The sequence below is a fragment of the Centropristis striata genome, chromosome 1 (genome assembly GCF_030273125.1).
Source record: "Centropristis striata isolate RG_2023a ecotype Rhode Island chromosome 1, C.striata_1.0, whole genome shotgun sequence".
In the NCBI taxonomy this organism is placed as follows: domain Eukaryota; kingdom Metazoa; phylum Chordata; class Actinopteri; order Perciformes; family Serranidae; genus Centropristis; species Centropristis striata.
The window spans coordinates 21,782,315-21,807,368 of record NC_081517.1 but is presented as its reverse complement, the minus strand read 5'-3'; the positions used below and the strand labels follow the sequence as shown (position 1 = coordinate 21,807,368).

Genomic DNA, 25,054 nt, shown 5'->3' with positions numbered 1-25,054 from the left:
CACCCCTCTTTGCCTCCCTTTTGCAAACTTGCTTTGAAGGGAGGAAATCTGCACTTTTGCACAAGCAGCAGCAGCGGCGGCAGCTGGGGATGAAGTGGTTCACTATATGGAGAGAGAGAGAGAGAGAGAGAGAGAGAGGAGTTTTACACCTCTGCACTGTTTCCTTTCTCACAAGTTTTTCTGTTGTCGGCGTCTTTGTCACTGTGTTCTCCCCCCGCCTGTCTGTCTCTCTGTCTGTGTCGTCCTCCTGTCTTCTACTTATTGTTCATTGTTACAGTGATGGATCTTGGGATTGTTTTGACAATTTCAGCTGTTTTATTCATGACTGCTGGTAAGTGCATATTATTTTAGGGATGTAAGGAATGTTAAAAGATATAAGAATTGGAGGGGCGGGGGGTTAGTCTTGATGTTAGTGATGTTGATCTTATCCTACAGAGATGCTGAGAGATTCCCAGGCCTGCACTGAACTGAAGGCTCATACTATATAAAAGTGGAAGACCAACTAGCACTCTAACTAAGACATCACTTTAGCACAACATGGACGAAAAAAGAAAATATTAAAATGAAGATGAATCCACAGCAAATGAGACAAATATATGGAAGAGCAATATAGAATGTGCAAAACATAAGACCATTTTCACACAAATAACTTTCCATTGGGTCAAGACCTTTCCCAGATAGTCAAAATGTCTCGACACACAGCAGCTTTAACGTGTGTCACTTGGTTGCAGCTGATGCTGAATTCCCAAATTCCTAGCCTGAGGGCTACGAGCAGCTAACTTTCGTGTTGATATTAAAATGTCTCATCTGTGGCTCCCAGTTCTATTGAACAATGTTCTGTAATTTTTGCTAATAAGAGCACAATGGTTTCCTCTAAAAACACTACTCCCATTCCTATACAAATCATTTCAAACTACAAGGTTAGTGTGTGTTTGTTGTACAGACCCGAGGAGTGAGGTGATTTTATTTCATACTGCTTGTCTTCCAGCTTAAAACCATATTGTTTTTTGCAACCTGTAGCCTGCGTGAGCATAACAGATCAGGTGCTGCAAGGATGCTACATCATTAGCTAATGCTAGTGCTAGCTAGCTTGCCTTGTTAGCATGGGACAATCATTCTTCTAAATTAACAGCCAACTCCTTCAAGTGACTTTTAGTCCAACCCAACACTGAACAAGACATTTATAAGCTAATATATTAACAGTATGTGGTATGCAGAATAGGCAAAAATAATTTGTATTCGTACTGATAGAAAAAGAGTTTCTTAGATTGTTATCCAATGTGGTTTGCTGCTTGGAAACTGTTAAACAGACTGGTCATACTTTGTAAGATGTCGTACCAACCACTGTGCCACGTTCTATCTTATCTTATCTCTTTTGGTAAAATATTGTACGAGGATGTATGAGGATAGGTTGAAATGTTATAACTTAATCACGATAGGCCTCTGACTGTTGAAACGTTAAAAGGATGTTGAAAACATAACCAAAACAACTTTGACCAGAAGGGAGAGCTAGGACCTCTACCAAGGCATACTTCATTAAAATAGGACCAGTAGTTTATCCGTAATCAAGCTGACAGACAGACAACAGACAAACAGACGGACTAACTGAGCCAAAAACATCCGTGGTGGAAAAGCAAAAAAGGATGGGGCTTGGATCTGGAGGCAGTTAAAAGTAACATTGGTAACACTTTAAAATAACCATCATTTATAAATGGTAAACAGATAGTTTATTAATGTTTAATCAGCATTTATAAACTGTATAGACCATTTAGAATGGTAAACACATAATTTCTTAATGTCTAACTAACTCCATCATTCATAAATGACAAATAGATGGTATATTAATGTAAGTTTCTAGTTACTTTACCATTAAGAAACCAATACATTATAATTAATAGTTTATCAATAGTTTTAGTTGCACTCATTTTAACATTTTTAACACCATATTAAGTATGTTAATGATTTTGAAATTATTCATATACCTTTAAGAAATTGGTTGAAAACATTTAAAGATTAAATATGTATAGCACTTTGTAAATGGTTAATAATTGGTTTATAAACCATCTATAAACATTACTTAGTTGGTTATTGTAAAGTGTTACCGTAACATTTACTCAAGTTCTTTACTTAAGTACATTATGCAGACATTGGTACAAACGGTATAGCAAAATCTCTGACAGTTGACACATTGTAGGTCTTTATATAGTGTGATATTGCTCGACCAACTGCATCAATAATATCTCGCAATATACTGGTTCATAGCAGACAGTAACTTTAACATGAACTTTTGATACTGGCACACTGAAGGTACGTAATGTACAATAATTTCAAGTTGAGATTTGGAATGCAGGATTATTACTCCTAAAGTGCTCCATACTTCTACCGTCACTGGTTACATTAAAGGTTTCCGATTTGTGGTATGGTTCTGTTGTAAGATAAGGCTTGTTGATAAACTAGTTGTTTGAAGAGCAGAGAGTAATTTAATTATGGCTCAACTTCTCAAAATATAATTTGCTTACCACAAATTACTAAGAAATTTCACTAAACTACAGATTGAATTTGTAGATCTTGTAGAGCTTAGTCCTAGTTGTCAGCATGTACGTAATCTTCATTCTTTATTGTCTTATTCTTATTTGCACACATAAAACAGCAATAAAATCCAGTTAATGAAAAATAAGAGATGTGTCAGGAGGATGGACAACTACAATGAAGAAACCAAGTGTACATAAAATTAAAGGGGAAAAAAGCAAAGCAAACATAATTTAGGGGGAAAAAATTACAAAGAACAAATAAGATCAAGGGGTACATCAAATTAACAGAAAAAAATCTGTTGAATGGTAATAATAATAATAATAATAATGATAATAATAATAATGATTACTCTTATACATACATACATACACACACACACACACACACACACAAATGTCAAGAAATAATTAGTCACCATTAATTAAATATGATGACAATTTAATTTTAAAATGTACTAATGATGATGACTTTTTAATCATATGTGTGTTCCATATCTGTACACTGCAATATCTAAAAGAGTACTGGCCAGGTTCTGATTTATGTAAGGTGAAGATTATCAGTCTGTTAATATTTGAAAGCATTTGTGAATTTAATTCAAGGAGGTTGCTAAATGATAATGGTCAAGAAAAAGACAAGAACATATATTCATATATAAACACATATCAGATTTTTTTAATGTCATATACCGAAAGGACGTTCAGAGGTCTCATTATACATCTTTTCTGCAGCAAATTAAGTTTGTTGATTTTGGCTATCCAGTAGAAAATCTGCAAATTATGAGTGTTTTTATTTTTATAACATATCGCAGAGGTGCCACACTGCAAAAATGGTGTTTCTCAAAACAAGATAAAAACACTAAATCTGAGGGAAATGATCTTGCTGCATGGACAGATAATTTACCTTGACAATATTTCTTAAATTAAGATTATTAATCTAGAAATAAGCATGTTGAGCACTTAAAATAATAATTGAACTCTTAAAACAAGATTAAGACATTTCTAAATCTAAAGTTTTTTTAATCTTGGTAACAAACAAATAATTGTCAGTGCACTCTGCTGGGGTCAGTTCATCGCTGCTTGCAGCTTTAATTTATCTTGTTTTAAGAGTTCATTTCTTATTTTAAGTGTTCGACATGCTTATTTCTACATTATCTACTTCTACTTATTTTACAACCGCTATGACCCGTCGTTCAATACTTTAAACGCTTTTTCAAAACTCTTCACACAGTTACCACACATCAGCCTGTGTTCTTCTTCTATTGACACAAAATACACACATTTTACACGTTTTACACACAAGCTCAATCAAGACCAAAACGGTTTGTCAAAACAGAAAACCTCATGTTCAAAACTAATGGATTGAAGATTACATTGATCACAGCTTCTGCTCCTTTTTCTTTTTGTGTATTTGACAATACAGTAATGAATGACGGCTGATTTTTCCCTCTTTACTCTACTGTAAGTCATTTTCATTTGCAATACAGTAAAGTGTTTACTGCAAATCCTGTCATTTACTGTCTTCTTCTTTCATAAACATTCTGCAAAGCTGCTCTGACATGGCTCGGTCATTTTCTGTACAAAAAAGTAGTGCTGTACAAAAAAAATAACAAAATTCATGCCCAACAAATGAAAAATGAAGAATATCATCACAAACATTAACTCTATGGAGTCTTGGGCTATTTTTGAATCCTTTTCATGTCTTTTCGTGTCTTTGTAAGTCATTTGGTGTCTTTTTAATCATTTTGTGTATTTTTTTGGCCATTTTGTGTATTTTTTGGTCATTTTGTGTCTTTTTTTGTCATTTTGTCTTTTCATTTTGGTCATTTTGTGTCTTTTTTTTGTCATTTTGTGTCTTTTTTTTGTCATTTGGGGTCTTTATTTGGTCATTTTGGGTCTTTTTTTAGTTCTTTAGTCCAACATAAAATGTGATTTTGAATGTTTTTTTTTAACTTTCAAAACACTATCACGCTCTAAAAAGAATTTTAAATATTGCAAATGTAAACAAAGGTTGCAAATATAACATATAAGAGGGTTCCATCCAGTTCTATCATTTTATACTAAATATATTTGAGCTTGTCTCCAGTTTTACTTGGTATATCATCATCAAACTGAAACTGGCCTCATGGAGTTTACAGCCAGAACTTCAGAGGTAAATTTACAGTAGGGCTCCACGCTGCTTTGTTTTCTAGCCTGGATGTCATCAAGAAGTCATGCTTTGGAGCTTTTGGAGACTCCAGAGGGTTAATTTACATGTATGATCAATACAATAATCTGTTGATTGTAAAAGAAAAAGGAAAAAAGTCGATTTGACACATGCAAAGTGATTCAGTTTGTGTTATTCCATCAGTTGTCAGTATTTTTTATTACCCTGTGCTGTGACTGACTAAATGTTTCTGTTGAAGAAATCGTGTGTCAGCGCTTTGGTGGATTTGGTGAACTGTCTTAGTGTATTATTGTATTTTGGAAGTGTGTGTCTGTGTTTAGTTACACTGCGTGATTTTGAGCATGAAATTAACTGTTTGGGGAATTGTGTGTTTCAGGTGTGATGTGCGTTAACAGTTTTGAAAAAGTTTTTAAGGTTCTGACAAACGGGTCATAGCGGTTGTAAAAAACTGTAATAATCGTAATTTAAGAAATCTTGTCAAGTGAAATCATCTGTCCATGCAGCAAGATCATTTCGCTCAGATTTAGTGTTTTATCTTGTTTTTAGACACACCTTTTTTACAGTGAAAACATTTTCACACGGTAGTACTGCAACAGCACCAACAGCAGAGACATAGACAGTTGCTGAACAGGGTAAACATGAAGTTAATCAACAGTCAACCAACAATTAACATTCACCGCTCTGATCAATATCTTCATTAGGCTACTACAATTGCAGTTTATAAAGACTGAAATACTAATTATGGATGTTTTACTCACCAACTGTCCCTGCTCAGCGTGTAGTTTAATTAAAAGGTGTGTATTCCACCATCCAGAAAATAATAATAAAATAAAAATAAGCCATATAAAAACAAAAACAAATGGTAAACAAAACCAGATCAAAACAAAGCTTTGTACAGAAATATTGTAGTGACGTGTATGGATTGTATCTATTGTTTCTGAGCATGCTTCCAGCACCCATGTTCATATATTTGCTGGGATATCAAACAAGTATTTATGATCTATATGAAATTTCATTTGGCTTCTGTGGCCATTTTTATAAGATAAATCAAATGTTTAATGAAGGTTTTTCATTTTATTACATTTAATATTAATTTAATTCCATTGTTCCACCATGCTTATATGTATTTCCTTTGATTGTTTTACAGGTGTAATATCTTCCATTAAACATAGAAAACCAACAAATAAGAGCTCATCGCAGAAAAGTCAGTTTGCAAATTTCCCTTTTTGATGCTCGGAACACCAAAAACTGTTTCTATTTAGCGCCGCTATGTTGGGGTGTAAAAGGTTTCGGCGGCATGAATATCAAAGCTTCTGCAAACAGAACCGAAACCATCTGCACGGCTCGATACCACGATGAGTAACTGTGAAAATCAGTTGTTGTCTTTTAACAATTTGGTTGGACCAGAGTTTTAAAAGTTCTAAAGGATTTAGAAACCATTGAAATTAGTTTTTAATTTTGTGTTCTGACAGCAGACTCAATGGAGTCTGCACTTGTTTCTTTGTCTTTGTTTCAATTTGGCTGTGTTATGTTCCCGGGCCTTTAGACAATTCTTAATGTGCATCATGTTAAGGCTCCACTCTATTTAACACTAAATTTAACACGCTCACTTCATTTGATTTTATGTGTATAGCCTATAAACTTAATTACTGTACGTTGCAGCTCAATGCACTGAGAGGAATACATAAAACAATTATTTATGATCTATTTGGAATTTAATGTGGCTTTAATAATTTTTTTGCAAATGACAGTAATATCTATGTAAGTTACATTTTGAGCCACCATAGATAAAAAAAAAGTGATGTATATCATCAAAAATCTAAAAACGCCTCTGCTGGTCAGGACAAAATCAGCATCTCATTTGTAAAACAGGTATCTTATTACATAATTGAATTACTATTACTTTAAAAAAAACAAAAATGATACCGATATCAAAACTTTACAAATTATTATCTATTACCATGTTTTTCAAATATTTTTTATTGCGCACTTACAGCTCACAGACAAAAATATTACAGCTATAAATGATGATGATAAAAAAAATAAAAAAATTGCACTATGTATTTTTAGATCTCTCTAAAACCTTTGACATTGTAAATCAAGATTTTTTTGTAGCCAAATTAAAACATTCAGGATACTAAAGAAACCTCTTAATCTAATAATATGGGTGATGAAATATAATATTGTATAATAATACAATATGTATAAATTAATGGTTGTGCATCAAACACAGTTCATGAAACATGTGGTGTACCACAGGGATCTATTTTAGTATCTTAATTATTTATAATTTACACGAATGATTGTTTGTATACATTTTACAATTACAATTTAGCATTACATACATTTGAGAGTTCATACAACAAAAGCAAAGACGAGAATCGTCTGGTTTGAGACGTAGGGCCCTTCAACGGCAGAGTAGCCAGATGCCTTTCACTCAAAGAGCGTAGTAGGCGGGAGGGTTTGTGGACCTAAATAAAGGAGTTAAGTTATGCGGGAGCTGTGCCTGCTGCTGTCTTGTAAGCAAGAAATAGGGTTTTGAGTTGCAGTAGTCTAAGCGTGATAGCACAAGGGCCTGTACCAGGAGTTGTGTTGATTGTTTGGCCAGGTCTGATTTTCCTGATGTTGTACAGGGAGAATCGACACGATTGGGCAATTGTGGCCATGAACCTTAAAGGGCAGTTGGTTAATCAGTCATGACACCCAAGTTCTGCTTGTGGGAAGTTGCATGGATCCAAGCTGAAGATTGATAGGCTGATATAAGACGGGATGGGCTGGGATGACACAAAGGTCCGTCTTAGAGAGGTTGAGCGGAAGGTGGTTTTCTGTCATCCATATCAAATCAAATCAAATCAAACTTTATTTATATAGCGCTTTTCATACATAAAAGTGCAACATAAAGTGCTTTACAAAAAAGATAAGAATAAAAACCTCCCCCACATACACATTTGTAAGTATACATACACAAACATGCACACACACGCATTTAGTCATGCAAGCACACAAACACACACTCAGACTCACACACAGCACATATTGATTGACAGTGTAGAGACATGAATACATATGGACATATGGAGATGTCCGCAAGGCAAGAAGAGATACAAGCTGAGACTGTGAGGTGGTTGGGTGGGAAGGTCAGGAACAGCTGGGTATCATTAACGTAACAGTGGTATGAGAAGCCATTACTGCGGATGTTTGCACCAAGTGAAGTGATTTTCTTTGCTTATGATACAAAAGATGATTTTATCACATACTGACTCAAAAAAATTTAATAAAAATCAGGAAATGGATGTTTCAATCCGTGTATCATTCGTTCTTTCCATTTTCAATTGGCAATCAAAAATCAAATAATGAAAAATTGACTGGTTATTTTGTTATTTGTTTTCTATTATAAAACAAAAAAAGAAAAAAAAAAGCTTGTTTTTTCATATTTCAATCTTAGACTCAGATCAAAAATACGAAATGGAAAAACGGGCACCAGGAATGAATTTGAATTTAATATTTAATTTAGTTTGACTGTGTTGAAGTGAGCCAACATTCATTTCTCAATAGTCAAACCAGCCGTCACTAGTGACCCGTATTATGATATTTATGGTAAATTCATTGAAACTGCTCCAAGCAAGTTGACATGAAGGATAAACACTTTACTGTCATTCTTTCTCACTTTTTTCAGTATAAAAGTCTTACCTGCAGAGAGGAGATGAAGTATTAACTTTACATGAACACACCACGTGAAATAATAAAATTACATCGGGCCGAAAATGTATTTGTTGTGTCGACCTGCGGTTTTCAGAATAAAGTGTTACACAACGAGGCCAAACCAGATAAATATGGAAATAAGATTAATTGCATGATATTCACAGAACTGTTCACTGTGGATTTAAAAAAATAAATAAAACCCCTTTGGCTATAGACTGTACAGTAAAATATTACACTATATTAAAATTCATAATAAAATGCACTTGAATATTTACTGCACAGTCACTGATATTCCACAGTGTAACGTCCTGTAAGTTTGTGAGAAAATACCTAAGGTCCTCTAGAATTAATTAGTGACTGGAAACAGACATTTTAATTTTAATAATTTCTTAATATAATGTAGGCCTAATATTTTACTGTACAGTCTATATCCAAAGGCGCTATTTAAAAAAAAAAAAAATTCCACAGTGCACAGTTCTGTGAATATCATGCAATTAATATTCTTTCCATATTTATCTGGTATTTGGCCTGGTTGTGTAAAACTTTATTCGGAAAACTGAAAACTGCACATTGACTAACCCCATCAAATATATATTAACATGGGTGTTGGAAGCATGGTCAGGGGCCATTAGACAAACCAAACCACTTTGTTCTGAACAGATACAATCCATACACTAACAAACAGTAACATTTGCATTTTGGAACATAAAACAGCAAACTTCACAAACTGTCATGCACGAGTTGAAGGTTAGAAAAAGAGAAAACTGCATCCTGTGCTCCTCATACATGTTACTTCTTCATCAACCTGTTCCTAGTATTATTATTATTATTATTATTATTATTTTCTGATTGGTGGAATACACACCTTTTTATTAAACTACAGGCTGAGCAGGGACAGTTGGTGAGTAAAACATCCATAATTAGTATTTCAGTATTTGTAAACTGAAATTGTAGTGATGAAGAAATGGATCAGAGCGGTGAATGTTAGATTAAGCTGTTGATTAACTTCATGTTTACCCCGTCGGCAACTGTCTATGTCTCTGCTGTTGGTGCTGTTGCAGTACTACCGTGTGAAAATGTTTGCTCTGCAAAAAAGGTGTGTCTAAAGACAAGATAAAACACTAAATCTGAGGGAAATTATCTTATATAATATAACCAAGAGCTTTCTTCAATAAAACCAGTTCAAACCAGAATAAAACCAGTTCAAACCACTTAAAACCAGAATAAAACCACATAAAACCAGAAAAGAAACACATAAAACTAGAATAAAACCACATAAAACCAGAATAAAACAATTTTAAACCAGAATAAAACCAAGAGATTTCTTAAAGTAAGATTATTAAATCTTGAAATAAGCATGTTGTACGCTTAAAATAAGAAATTAACTCTTAAAACAAGATCAATTAAAGCTGCAAGCAGCGATGAACTGGCCCGAGCAGAGTTCACTGTGAATTATTTGCTTCTTACCAAGATAAAAAAAAACTTTAGAAGTGTTAGAAAATTGATCTTGTTTTAGGAGTTAATTTCTTATTTTAAGCGATCAACATGCTGTGCTGTTGCAGTACTAGGGCCGGATCAAAGTGCAGTATAGTCTGATGCTGGTTGGTATGATCAGGCCAGCTGACAGACTTGCTTGGGCCCTGCATTAGATTCCCTCAGGTGCCTTGGTCATTTGGGTCATTTTGTCACTGAAAAAACTAATTTGTGTTAACTACAACAAAATTGTAAGCCATTAAAATATTAACAATATATTCAGATAAAGAAAGCAGACACCTCAAGGAAATCATTTGTTGGGTAGTCATGATAATTAGGCTACTATGTAGACATATAAAATGGAAACAATAGTTTTCTTTTCTGGAATCAATAGGCCTATATTCTCGTTTGTTTACATAAACCATCAACATTTTTGTCATTCGTACTGTTTCTGTCCCTCTCATGTCACACACACACACACACACACACACACACACACACACATTCTTGTTCTTCTATCTTTGTGAGGGCCCTCATTGAATATAATTCCCCTTCAAATTTAGTTACTTTTAATTAGTTTTTAGAGTGAGTTTGCTAGTTTTAGTTTAGTATTTATTTTTTTAAATGATTTAGTTTTATTTTAGTTTTTATTAGTTTTAATAATGTCAGTTTTAGTTTAGGTGGGAGATTAAAAGAGGTCACAGTAAATCTTTCCTTTTTTTCCTTTGGTTTATCCATCTTCATTTTGTATGAAAAAAGTTGACAAAGACGAAAACGAAGGACATTTTCACTTTCACTATAATTTTAGTTAGTTTTAGTTCTATTTGTAACCACAAAATACAGTTTCAGTTAATTATCATTTTTTTTAAACTTATTTTTATTTCAGTTCACGAAATGTCAATTCTAGTTTTCATTACCTTTAATAACCTAGCCCCTAACCCTTAACCTAACCCTCACCATCATAACTAAATGCCCAACCCTAACCATAATACATGGTTACCTTTACATAAACCTGATGTAACCTTTACCCTTGAACAAAGTCTGAACTCTCAAAAAAGCCTTTAAAGAAGTGAGGACCAGCCGAAATGTCCTCACTTTGCAAAAATGTCCTCACTCTGTTTGTTAAAAACGTGTTCCGATCCTCACTATGTAGGAAGAACAAAAACACACACACACACACACACACACAGTGCGTACACTAACCAGCTGAAATATAGTGAGCGTGTTACTCGAAGCTAAGTTTCTCGAAGGCTGCATTATTCCAGAAAGTTTGGTGGAATAAATGGAATTGGTGCCAAAGCCGGTGTGCTGTGGGAACATTTTCGGATTTCAGCCGAATGAGCTCAGGGAACCCAGTAACATCAAGCTGCCGGTATGAGAACAGCGGCAATACAACGAACCTGAAAGTGCTTTTATAACACAAACCATCCCAACCAGTTTACTCAGTGGGAACATGAACCAACCCCCCGCTGCATTTACTGTCACCCAATCACCCGCTGCTCTTTCTAGCTCGTCCACTAACTACACACCCGCACATACACACACACCCGCACACACAAAGAACTTACAAGAGAGAATTAAGAAATTGGTTACAAATTCAACAGATTTGTTAAAATGAGTAAAATAACAAAGAATATCTTTTTTGGTGAATAAGTATGAGACACTAAGAAAGTTAGATAAATGATTTCTCAAGTCCATCCAAAAATCCTGCACAACATTACATTCACAAAATGCATGAGCAATAGATTCCTCCACATCACAGAAGACACATTTACTATCCATATCCATAAACTTAGATAGCATTGCATTGCAAGGGTAGATTTTGTGTAAAATGTTAAAGTGTTTTTCTTTCATCTTATTAGAGATGCAAAGGCATTAACCGTGTTTTCTTCCAGTCAACATCATCAATAACTTGGAACCATAAATAATGGACGTAGCCACCGTGACGTCACCCATTGGTTTGTGGACTTCCCCTTTGAGGCATCCAGTTCAGTATTACACTGAGTAGGGAAATCCTGCAGCTGGAGAGCTGCAGTTTCAGGACCGCAGTTTCATGCCCCTCATTCATCGTGTCAGGCCTAGTTGCAGTCAGTGAAGTACTTCTTTTGATACACTGTACAGGCAATCTGAAGTGCAGTGCCAAATTGTTATTTCTAAGAACTTTAAAACTATAAATCTCTAAATGAGAACGTCTTAGGACCACTGCAGTTTTTTTGAACATGGATTAAAATCCCTCAAAGGAATCAAGCTGGAAAGATTCCCTTCGTGCAGTAGCTTGTTACAGGCTGAGTAATGGTAAGAGTAAGTCAGAGTAATTGGGGACCGAGCACTGAAAGGGGTTACATAACCCTAACCCTAGCTGAACCTAACCCTAACCCTAACCCTAACCCTAGCTGAACATAACCCTAACCCTAGCTGAACCTACGGTGGCCCTGAAGTGCAAAACACACCAGCAATTCACACAACACGCCAGCAATTCGCCACAACACGCCAGCAATTCACACAACACACCAGCAATTCACACAACACGCCAGCAATTCGCCACAACACGCCAGCAATTCACACAACACACCAGCAATTCACACAACACGCCAGCATTTCACCACAACGCGCCAGCATTTCACCACAATGCACCAGCATCTCACCACAACACACCAGCATTTCACCACAACACACCAGCAATTCATAAAACCGGAAAGGGTAGGTACATATTGGACACTGATCCTCCTCCTGATCGGTTCTTGCCATCATTCACTTCTCCATAGTCAAACCAGTTGCCCATATATATGTAGTGCTCCCGTATTGTGATATTTATGGTAAATTCATTGAGCCGGTTCAGAGCGAGCTGACATGAAGGATAAACACTTTACTGTCATTCTTTCTCACTTTGCAGTATAAACCTCTTACCTGCAGAGAGGAGATGAAGTGTTAACTTTACATGGACACTCCACGTGATATAATCAAATTGCGTCGCGCCGAAAATGTATTTGTTGTGTCGGCGAAATTCACAATACAATGCCTTTGTATAATCATTCATTCATTCATTATGCCTCTCCGCTTATCCGGACTCGGGCCGCGGGGGCTGGAGCCGATCCCAGCTGACGTTGGGCGAGAAGCGGGGTACACCCTGAGCAGGAGCCGCTGAACTGGCGACCCCCTTGCTGTGAGGCAAGAGTGCTAACCACCACGCCACTGTGTAGCCCAGTAAATATTACATTACATTAAAAAATAATCTGTTTCCAATCAATAATTCCAGTCTAATACCGGAGGACCTTGGGTATCTTCTCACTCACAAACTCACAGAACGTGTCACTGTGGAATATCAGAATAAAATGCCCTTTGATATTTACTGTACAGTAATTATCCAAGTGCATTTTATTATGAATTTCGCCGACACAACAAATACATTTTCGGCGCGACGCAATTTGATTATATCACGCGGAGTGTCCATGTAAAGTTAACACTTCATCTCCTCTCTGCAGGTAAGAGTTTTATACTGCAAAGTGAAAAAGAATGACAGTAAAGTGTTTATCCTTCATGTCAGCTCGCTCTGGACCGGCTCAATGAATTTACCATAAATATCACAATACGGGCGCACTACATATGGGCGACTGGTGTGACTATGGAGAAGGGAATGACGGCAAGAATCAATCAGGAGGAGGATCAGTGTCCAATATGTATCTACCCTTTCCGGTTTGCTGAATTGCTGGTGTGTTGTGGTGAAATGCTGGCGCGTTGTGGTGAAATGCTGGCGCGTTGTGGTGAAATGCTGGCGCGTTGTGGCGAATTGCTGGCGCGTTGTGGCGAAATGCTGGCGTGTTGTGGCGAAATGCTGGCGTGTTGTGTGAATTGCTGGTGTGTTGTGTAAATTGCTGGTGTGTTGTGTGAATTGCTGGCGTGTTGTGGCGAATTGCTGGCGTGTTGTGTGAATTGCTGGTGTGTTTTGCACTTCAGGGCCACCGTATGAACCTAACCCTAACCCTAACCCTAGCTGAACCTAACCCTAACCCTAACCCTAGCTTAACCTAACCCTAACCCTAACCCTTACCCTAACCTTAACGCTAACCCATTTCACCCGATTTACTTCAAACTTGGTCAGTACCATCACAAGGCCTTTGGGATCAAAATTTATTGAAAGATTTACCGACTGTCACACTATGTGGGCGTGGAATGGCGCCAAAATATGGCGTCTCGCCATCTAACACCAGACTGGATAACTTGACCATACCTTGTCCAATCTGTCCAATCTGTGTGGGTGTGGGTGTGGGAGTGTGTGTGAACCATGTGTATCTGGAGGGGTGTGCGCGCTTACGCTCGCATTTGAGTGTGTGTGTAACGACAATCGCATAAAGTTACCTGTGTGTGTGTGTGTGTGTGTGTGTGTGTGTGTGCTAACGCGCATGTGTGTGTGTGTGTGTGTATCTGTAACTGTAACCACAGCAAAGATCAAAGGCAATCAGAGCAAAGATCAAAGGCTTTGATCAGAGCAGAGCAATCAACAGAATTAACTGACACCACCTGTCAATGTCCCGGAACAGTGGTGGACAGACTGGAATTTCTGGCCTCGAACAGAAAGCATTTTTGGGAAAACCATAATACCTATCATTGATCCGACTTCACTTTGAGTGTCCTGAGTTCTTCCTGAACTCAGGACACTGAATTTTAAGAAAAATGAAAAAATAGCTTTGTTAGAGCGATCTAAAAAAACTGTTACATCTCCCTTTTTCAGAAATCTTCCTGCGTTTTTAATATGGGAGCCAATGAGGCTGTTGGTGTGTGTTGGTGGTGCATCTGTGCGTCCTATGCCCAAACTATAACTCTGACAGCTTTACCAGAGCAGTTTTCAAATTTATTTTTTGACAATTTTTTCTCTCCCTCTACAATCGGTGATGATGTCACACACTGTGACACGAGAAGTAGACGTTTAAAAATTTCCAGTTATTGTTCTTTTTCGCTAATTTTTTTTCAGCTGTTCCATTCATTTCAATGCAAAATTTTGGGCAGTCGTATTCTGTAGAGAAAAGTAATAGCACACCGATCCCGATCAAACCGCAGGTTTTGATATATAATTTGTCCTGCAACTCTTCAAGTTGTAGGACTAAAAGCGGGACGAAATTGCGTCCGGAAGAGGAAGAAGAAAAAATTCACAGTATAACAGTAGTGATCAGGGCTTTGTCCCTACAGCTATTGCTGTATGGGACCAGTGCTCGGTGCGATTGCCCCGTGGCCCTAATGACAATAAATACATAGTAAAAAAAAATTGCAATAAAATCCTACATCCATCGTCATCCATCAATTGCACATGCCCATTATATCATTCTCATGACATGCACATATATTACAATAATTCCATGATTAGCAGCAACGAGAAACACATATACAGCCATTGCATAAACACATTCCCTTCCATGTTAGCCTTTGCTGAGGGAGTTTTAACAGACAGATGGACTAAAGAGTTTGTAAACAGGCTGTACCTGCACAGGGACTCTGTATCATCTGCCTGAGGGGAGGAGTTGATATTCAGGGTGGAGAACATGAATCTGATTTCTTTCATGAGTCTGATCATGATTATTTGTGAGTCTCTTTATTTGGCCTTTTAAATGGACTGTCAAGTTACAAATCCTTGCAGAGATCCCACTGACAGGAGGTTTTCCACTACAGCATGATAGAAGAGAAGCTGCACTTTTTGGGTCACACCAACATTTGAGCCTTCTTAAGAACAAGCACAATGTCAGCAGCTGAAAGCAGCATGGCTAATTATGCACAGAGTCTCTGCTGATCATTAACATAGTGATTGTGAATTAACGGCACATACACACTGTACTGCTACAGAGCTAACTGAAGCTAACTGCCGCTAACGGCGGCTCTTCTTAACAAGCCCCCTCCTTAACCAGGCTGTTTTTAGGGGAGAAAAAAGACCCTGCTCTTCAACAGGGACTAAAAAAGTCCCGACAAAAGCTGGCTCCGGACTGCTCGTATTCAAATTAGGTGTGTTTCGACAACTGAGACCCGCCCCATTCCGGGTATTGTCCGGCTGTTACCTGGTAGTGGAAACAGCCCTAGAGTGTCTTTCATGTTTTTTTTTTACTTCCTGTTAAACTACGTTATTAGAATGAAGCGGTTACCTATGTGTTGATGACACAAATTCATACAAGAGTAAAATGTGTGACAGCCATCCACCAAATCCCCCACATTTCAATACTGAAAGCTAGTCAGACGAGCAAAAATATTTAAAATGAGAGTGCACTGTTGAGAAAAAATATTTTCTTTTATTGCTATGCTTCGTTCTGTTTTATTGTCTTTTTTGTGTACATAATGTCACTGAATATGTCATACAATATTATACCACTCATTAAAAAGGTCCTGTTTATCAGCAGCTTCAGCCTACAGTATTACAGTTGCGTTAGTCTCATTAAGGAAAACCAGCAGGATAATGTGGACTGGAGCAGAGTGATACCACTGTTAGTATTTTGGGATCTTTTTAAGCAGGATGTTGATTTGTGTTTTACATAGTAACTCATCTCTGTCTCCCAGAAGCAGACCAAACAACACATATGTCGAACGACACAGACACTCCGTTCACCGATCAGACAAATATCTCCTGCAGCAACTGTTCCAGCCCCACTGCAGCTTCAGCAACCACCTCCAACCCCACCTCCAGCCGCCCTTCAACTGCCTTGGGCCTCCTCACAATCACATGGACAAGTAATTGTAAAGGAGATGTTAACCTGATTCTCAATCAACCCAACAAGTCCTCTTTGCCTGTCTGCCATGCCAGTGAACCAAACATCCAAAGTCTTCTAAAAATAGTGTGTGAGAACCAGAACGGTTGTAAAGGCCAACCAAAACCGAAGAGAGGCAAAGAAACGCAGAATGGTTGCCACATCACAGAGAGTGGAGAAATGCCAGGGACCAGCTGTGAGACACTGAGGATCCATTGTGAAGGTTAGTCTACTGTCTGCATGCCACTGCTTTTCTGTTGATGTTTGTTTAAAGGAGCTAACTTCAGATCCTCTTGTGGAGATGTCTTATCTAAACACACACTTCCTGAATTTATCATATGGTGCAAAACTATGATTCTGAAAATTAGGTCAGGAGTATTGCTTGGACACTGATACCAGTTTGAGTCCTTTTTAAATATTTGAACTTGAGGGATATAGTTTTTCTGTAATGCCAATGCATCCATGTTGAATATTATAACATGAACAAACATATTACTCACGGCTCTCACAAAGTAAAAGCACTTGTGTCCTAATGGACTCAAACTCAACCCACGACTCTTACTCTTGCTATGTTTCTTGACTTCATCCTTGCTTGTGTTGTATTAACTCTCATTTGTATGTTGCTTTGGATAAAAGCGTCTGCTAAATGACATTGTAGAAAATTAAAACTGAATAAGATATTAGCAAAATTCTGATTTAAATCTGAATTTGATCAGAAGCTCAAACATCAGAAAATAAGTACAGTAGAATATGGTCAGGTGTTCAGAGCAGTTTTTGTTAATTGCTCTTGGGGGGGCCCCCTAGCGGCCACGGGGCCCTAAGCAGTCGCTCAGTTCGCTTATGCCTTGGGCCGGCTCTGCGTGAGAGGCACATAAAGTCAAATACTATGAAGAATGAGATAATATAGAAAACATGAAACTTAATACATGATGAAATGAGGCAAAAATGATTAAGATAAAGTCTATTGTGGAATTGAATGACATGGAATGAAGGAAAGAAAGAGGTTCCAGGCTTTCTTCAGGGGACATTGCTCCAGGCTCAGGCCGAAGGGAAGCCACCTCAGGCGGGTACTCCTGCTACAGACAGCCCCCCCCCCAAGCTCTGGCTGCCAGCACACTTTGAGGGAAGACAGCTGAAATAGGGAGGCGGGGATAAAAGAAAATCATAATTAAAAAAATAAAATACAATTATAATAAATAAATAAAATGATGATAAAAAAATGCAATTAAATAAAATAAAATAAAATAAAAAATGAAATAACAATGATGACGAAAAGGTAAAAGAAAATCATAGTTAAAAAAATAAAATACAATTATAATAAATAAAATGATGATTATTTACACTGTACCCTACATGTCCTGTTAAAGCAGGCCATGAATGAATAAAGGGGCTCAGCTTTGCCACTAATTGGCATTAAGCACTTGGTTGTTACTCCTTTAGTCTGTGCAGGCTTGTTTCCTGTCTGCTGCTCTTCTCTGTTTGTAACTTAGACTACAAACAGTTAAAAGCTGTTCACAGCACTGCAACTGCATCTCTTTTTCTTAATGTGTTGTGTTGCGATCTTTGCAGCACGTTTTCTAAATGCTGCACATGTGTTGTCTTAGGTTGCAGTGCTGTAAACCACCGTATAAAAGGGCTAAACACATACTCATAGATAGTATCTATGCTTTAATAAAACAAAGAATGCCACACCAATGATAAGTGTGTGTGTGTGTGTGTGTGTGTGTGTGTGTGTGTGTGTGTGTGTGTGTGTGTGTGTGTGTGTGTGTCCAGTTGAGGACCTCCCAGATGTACAGGGCCAGCTGCACGCTTACAAAGTGGTGACAGCTTTGCTGTGCTGCATGGTGCTGGTCCTGTTACTGATCCGCTTCACCAGACCCACTGTTAAAGCCCTGCAGAAGAGATGTGAGTACAAACACACACACGCACACGCACACGCACACAATGGATTTGTGCACATTATTGCAAATGCATACATGTTTGTATGCAATCAGTTCTTACTGACCTAAAAACTGATATTTTTATTTATAAAAATATTTATAGTCTTTGATTAAAGATTATATCCAATAAAAGCTGCTGTTGGGGGAAGGAAAACAGAATATCTCATAGATGACAATACAATTTGATGTGTGCTTGGATTATAATTTAATCCAATGTGTAGATTTATGTATACATGTTTCTATCTGGATTTTTATTTTAGGACATGGCAGAGGATCAAATTGGAAATAAGCATTTTAAGATCTATTGTTGGTGCAACCATTAACACAGAACTGTTCGGTATAGTGTTAATAATTTAAACTGGTTTAGTTTGGAGACATGTTTCAACTTGCTCTGTTTGTTGTTGCTGTCTGCACATGATGCACTATTCTTTACTATACTCTGTTTATATGCATGTTCAGTTGTTTGGTTTCTGTGTTGTGTTCAGTCTCAGAAAGGAGGCAGAATCGCTGGGTTGGACCTACACAGAGTCACAGTGGTGAGTGAAACACACACACACACACACACACACACACACACACACACACACACACACACACATTCTTGTACTTCTATCTTTGTGAGGGCCCTCATTGGAACAGTGAATTCCCTTGCAAGGTTATAATAGTTTTGAATTTTTCATTAGTTTTAGTTTTAATTTTGTTGTGAGTTTTTAAAGTGAGTTTGCTAGTTTTAGTTGAGTTTTTATTAGTTTTAGTGTTAGTTTTACTTTTTGTAAAGGGATATTTGTCGGGTGGGAGATTAAAAGAGGTCACAGTAAATTTTGCCTTAATTTCCTTTGCCTGATCGATCTTCATTATGTATGAAAAAATGTTGACAAAGACTAAATGAAGGACATTTTCACTATAATTTTAGTTGGTTTTGTAACCATACAATACAGTTTCAGTTAATTATCATTATCATGTAACCTTTAACCCTTAAAAAAAAGTCTGAAATCTCAAAAAAGCCTTTAAAGAAGTGAGGACGGGCCGAAATGTCCTCACTTTGCAAAAAATGTCCTCACTCTGTTGGTTAAAAACATGTTGTGGTCCTCACTATGTAGGAAGTACAAGAACACACACACACACACACACACACACAAACACAGGTCTGTTATGTTGTTGGGTGGTCAGTCTATCTGTCCATCCCATTCTTGTGAACATGATAATCTCATAAAAGCCTTGAGGGAATTTCTTCAAATGTGGCATAAACATCATCATCATTTTTTTATGACCTAACAAAATATATTATTTGTCATTCTTCAAGAATCTGCTGACCATGAGAAAGTTGACATAAAATGACATAAAATGAAATGATGAAGTAATGCTATTTTATATCCAGAAGGTCAAAGGTCAACTCCACTGTGACATAATGTTTTGCAAAGACACTTTTATAGGCAATATTAAATACCATAACAACAGTATGGAGTAAGACCGCTGTCAAAAAGATGTGTCCATGTTATAAGCATTCGTATTTGTAATGATAAACATTTGTGTGTAAATAAAAAAGTTGTACCCAAAATTCTGCTGTCACACACGAGTCTGATAAATTATTAGGGTTAGGATTGTTTTTATGTGAGTATGAATCTAAAAGCTGTGAGTGCAAAGTCTTGTGAATACAACTCTAATTTCTACGACTACGAGTCTTCACTGTGAACACGAATTCAAGTTTGTGGGTACGAGTCGAAAAACTGTTGAAATGACGTCACAGGCAGGTCACAGGGGAAAGCAATCGAACCCCGAAAAATGCGCCGAAGGATGGCTGACAACATGGACACCGTCGGGAAAGCATCATCATCATCATCACAGGTAAAGTAAATAACACATCCAACATTTATTTATTTTTATTTAGTTGTTTATTTCATGAAATTGTACTGTTTTAAATAATATGAAGTTTATGGACGTTAAGACATTCTGCTTTAGCTTACAAGCTAACGACCGGAGAATCAAACTTACTAAACCTTACTTTGCAGGGATAAAAGACACTCCACAATTTCAGCTGGGATGTTTAAAGTACTGGAGGCAGCCGTCACAATGAATGTTTCTTGATTTACAATGTATTGTAAATAGTCCAAATTCAAGTGTGGTTGATTTAACACATCTGTAATCCTTGATTTCAGACGTTCCAATAACCGAGCAGCTACTGGTCCCTGTAAACAACAAGTTTGATGCATTAGGCTAAATGCCACTGTTAACATAGTAATTTACCAACATACAGTAATCTATCCCACATAGGCTGGACAGACATAAAAAATAATTGTGTATTTTTAGCAAAATAATGTATGCCAATCATTAGCATGCAAGTTAATATAACAAATATCAATTATTAAATTATTAATTAATATTACTAGTCTGGACCCATGTAAACCACACTTGTGTGTCTGATCTCAGATATACACGTATATAATAAATAAATTCTGGATTGATAGTAAACTGCTGTCAGGACTCTGACTAATTCTATTGTTTGGTTACACAAGCAGCAACTGACATGTGGTTAGCTTGTAAGCTAAAGCAGAATGTCTTAACGTCCATAAACTTCATATTATTTAAAACAGTACAATTTCATGAAATAAACAACTAAATAAAAATAAATAAATGTTGGATGTGTTATTTACTTTACCTGTGATGATGATGATGATGCTTCCCCGACGGTGTCCATGTTGTCAGCCATCCTTCGGCGCATTTTTCGGGGTTCGATTGCTTTCCCCTGTGACCTGCCTGTGACCTGCCTGTGACGTCATTTCAACAGTTTTTCGACTCGTACCCACAAACTTGAATTCGTGTTCACAGTGAAGACTCGTAGTCGTAGAAATTAGAGTTGTATTCACAAGACTTTGCACTCACAGCTTTTAGATTCATACTCACATAAAAACAATCCTAACCCTAATAATTTATCAGACTCATGTGTGTGACAGCAGAATTTTGGGTACAACTTTTTTATTTACACACAAATGTTTATCATTACAAGTACGAATGCTTATAACATGGACACATCTTTTTGACAGCGGTCTTACTCCATACAACAGATGGTGAGACATTTGGTCAGATACTAATCTTGAATTGTGGTGACTGTGTAGACCTTCAGAGCTGCTGGATATCTCATTGAAAGAGGGATACATTAATGGTTTGGGTCGACACATGAGATTTGTTGATAATACAATACAGGTTCATTGAAGACAGATTTTTTCCAAAGTTAGTCTCTCATGTGTTTATGACTCTGTTTCAGTGTCTTACCACCGAGGAAAAACTGCAGTTAAAAACAATGATGGAGAGAAGAGACTGTCCTACCCTGGTAACACAGTCCATCACACACACACATTTAGAATATTAACCCATAAGAACCCATGGTAACACCCGTGTAATGAACACTTTAAATCTTCTAGAATCTCCCATATTCAGCTCTATGCTTCACCTTAACTCATTAAGTCCCTTAGCGACACATACTCAACACCTTCTATGGTGGTCATGTGACAGTCATGTGACTTTGACAAGAAGTGACTTCTCCAAAATGTGGGTGTGCCTCGCAACAGAAATCTAAAAAAGTAGCTAATTTCAAAAATATTATTTTTTGTTACCAGGCTAAATTTAAACCCATTTAACAAGTCTAATCTGTTAATATGGTATCCTGTATTGCATTTAACTTGTTCTGACCATATGTCCTGAACAAATTAAAGTCACAATTTTGATATATGTTATGGAGATGCAAACAAAAAGGCAAATGGTTATTTACTTTTATTTATTATTGATGTATTATTATTTTGTTACTTAAAAACAAATCTGAAAAATAATTTGTTATTATATATACAGCACCATTATTGTCACAATTTTGATAAATGTTGTGGAGATGTAAAGAAAAAGGCAAATTTGTGCTTCTGTAAGCAGAACATCTGTCTGTCTTGTTTTTTTATTTTAAAATAAGAAATATCATAAACATAAATACCATAATACCCAATGTAACGTTTATGTCACATTTCAGATCTTTGACATTAAGGGGTAGTACTTTTTTTAAAAACATCATAAATGTGTTATATGTGGTTCACTTGTTCTGTTGTATATCCCCCATAATTTTCCTTTAAGGATAACTGGGTCTGGGTTCTTATGGGTTCAAGCAACCATACAGTCATATGCTTAGTTCCTCCAGTGGTAGTTGTTATTATCATTAATTTCAGTATGGCTGCTCTCCCTGTTTGTTGTAAAATCAGCTCTGGAGCGACTGGCAGTCTATGACAGCAGAGAGCCTTCATCAAACAGGAACAGTGACTGCAACTTCTGACATGCCTCTTCGAGACGTCAACATCATCCTCATCCTCATCCTCATCCTCATCATCATCATTATAATTATCATCCTCATCCTTTATATGTGGGTTAAACATATGATTTCTTATGTGACTATTCCTTGATTGTATCTTTGAAAGTAAAGAAAATACTTCTGTTTGTTGAGGAATCATTTACCAGGACATTATTCAAAATCATGTCAAACATTCACCTCATCTCTCTACCTTAATTTGCTGCATTAGCTATAATCACATACAAGCTATAATACCCATTATTTACAAATATTCAGTGTTCCGTCTATCTGAACTCAGTTTACTATACATTGTGCTCATACATTGTGCTTTTAGCATTGTGCATTGGAATTGCATCTTATGGTGGAGTCTGCTAGCCTGGCTAACACCAGACTAATCACAAATGAGATTAGCATGGAAACCAGCCGTTCATTTCTCCGTAGAGGAGGCGTGGCTTAAGATCCTCCGGAGCCGTTTATTGGGCGCTTAGAATGTCTATCAAAAGCGTCTGTACGTAGCTCTTAGCCAATCGTAATCGTGTGTGTGTGAGAGAGGGTGTTGCTTGCTGCTTTGCTTCTCCAGTTCTCGCTTTCTGCAAGATTATTTATTTTTACGCCTCATTCCCCCTCATGTCATTCAGCCACACACATCCACTGATTTTATGGGCAATAGACGAGCTGCTGCGGGTCTCTGGGCGGCTCCGCTGTCCCCCGGCTCGTAGCGAGATCACCGGCGTTACAGCAGTGAGCGGTAGCGGGGCTAGTTGGTAGATTAGGCTTTGGCCAAATCCTGTCGGAAGCAAGGCTAAAACATCCTTTTTGGTGGTGAAACATGAGTGTAAAGTCAAATGTTGTTCTTCTTTTAAAATAAACTTTGGCTCTTAACTATTTAAAACGCCGTCTACAGCTAGAGAGTTTTGCGTCTGCTGCAGCCATGTTGGATCCGTAAGAAAACTACAAGCTTCCATCTGTCGAGTAGTACGCGTCATCGTCTTGCCGTCCCTCCCCGCTCTGTGATTGGATCCCTAAAACAGGGCTAAGAAATGGCCGTAGTTTCCAGACTGTGTGGAGGTTCGAAATGAAATTTGAGCGTGCAAGGCAGTATGGGTATACCCAGGCTAGGAGTCTGCATTTCTAATCTAGGTTTAATCAAATTAAGCAAATATCTCAGCAGACCACTTGCTGTCTCTCCAGTGTGTGTGATGAAAAAATATGGTGGTCATACACAGCCCTGGGTCTGTAAATGAGAAGTGTCTCAGACTGAATAACACAAAACTATTTCAATTTTGCTCATGCACAGGGCAGAGAACAGGCCTTGGATGTATAAAGAGAATGATTCAACATCACTCATTGCTGGTGGGCTGCTGAGGTTCCAAAGGAGTGTAGTGTTTAACCCTCTGAAATCTTCGGCTATTATGTCCGTTAAAAAATCTGTTAAAACTCTTTACCATGCCATGTTGATATCAGTTTTTTCACAGCAACCTTCACCTATATGTCCTGATAATTCATTTTTAACTTTGACTTACTTGATCAAAATTTTGAACCCAAAAGAAACTAAGGAAACATAAAATCTGATCTTGAAAATTATGTTTCACACACAGAATTGTACATGTTGCAAAAATGAACACAGGTTGCAAATATAACATATAACAGGTAAAATGAGGATAATATCTAGTTCTATATTTTTATACTAAATATATTTGCCATTATCTCCAGTTTCACTTGGCGGAATATCATCAAAAAAAAATCTGGTATGGAGTTTCAAGCCAGAAATTTAGAGGGAAGCTGATGGCAAGGCTCAACGTTGCTTCATTTTTTGTCTTCATGTCATGAAGAAGTAATGTGCAGGTTATTTCATGGACTGCAGATGGTTAAGAGGAGCTCACATTGTGGTTAAAAGATTTGTAATATTTTTGCTATACAACAGAATCAAAACAAAAACAAAAAGTCTGATGAAATCTACTGCTATGAAGCTCATTTATTCTTTAGGAAATACTGTCCCAATTTCTGTTTGAGTATTTAAATTTAGCAACATTAGTCTGCCAAGCGTTTACAATAACGTTATGGTAGCTTACAATTGTTAAGGAAAATCTGGTGAAACCACTCGGCCATGATCAACAGAATCACGTGTGTGAATACGCACGGCACTGTGACCTTAAATATTAGCCTATGAATATTATATCAACATGAATAATGTTATA

The 25,054-nt window shown here is 37.1% G+C and overlaps 1 protein-coding gene across 1 annotated transcript; it reads left to right on the top strand.

The window, feature by feature from the left end:
- The first annotated feature begins 200 nt into the window (after window positions 1-200).
- On the top strand, window positions 201-23,822 carry LOC131969620 (uncharacterized). The gene is made up of 6 exons (XM_059330721.1): window positions 201-331; window positions 16,405-16,815; window positions 18,366-18,497; window positions 19,018-19,068; window positions 21,795-21,860; window positions 22,771-23,822. The coding sequence occupies exons 1-6, from the start codon at window positions 280-282 to the stop codon at window positions 22,839-22,841; spliced, it is 783 nt and encodes a 260-aa protein (XP_059186704.1). The 5' UTR covers window positions 201-279; the 3' UTR covers window positions 22,842-23,822.
- The last annotated feature ends 1,232 nt before the right edge of the window (window positions 23,823-25,054 follow it).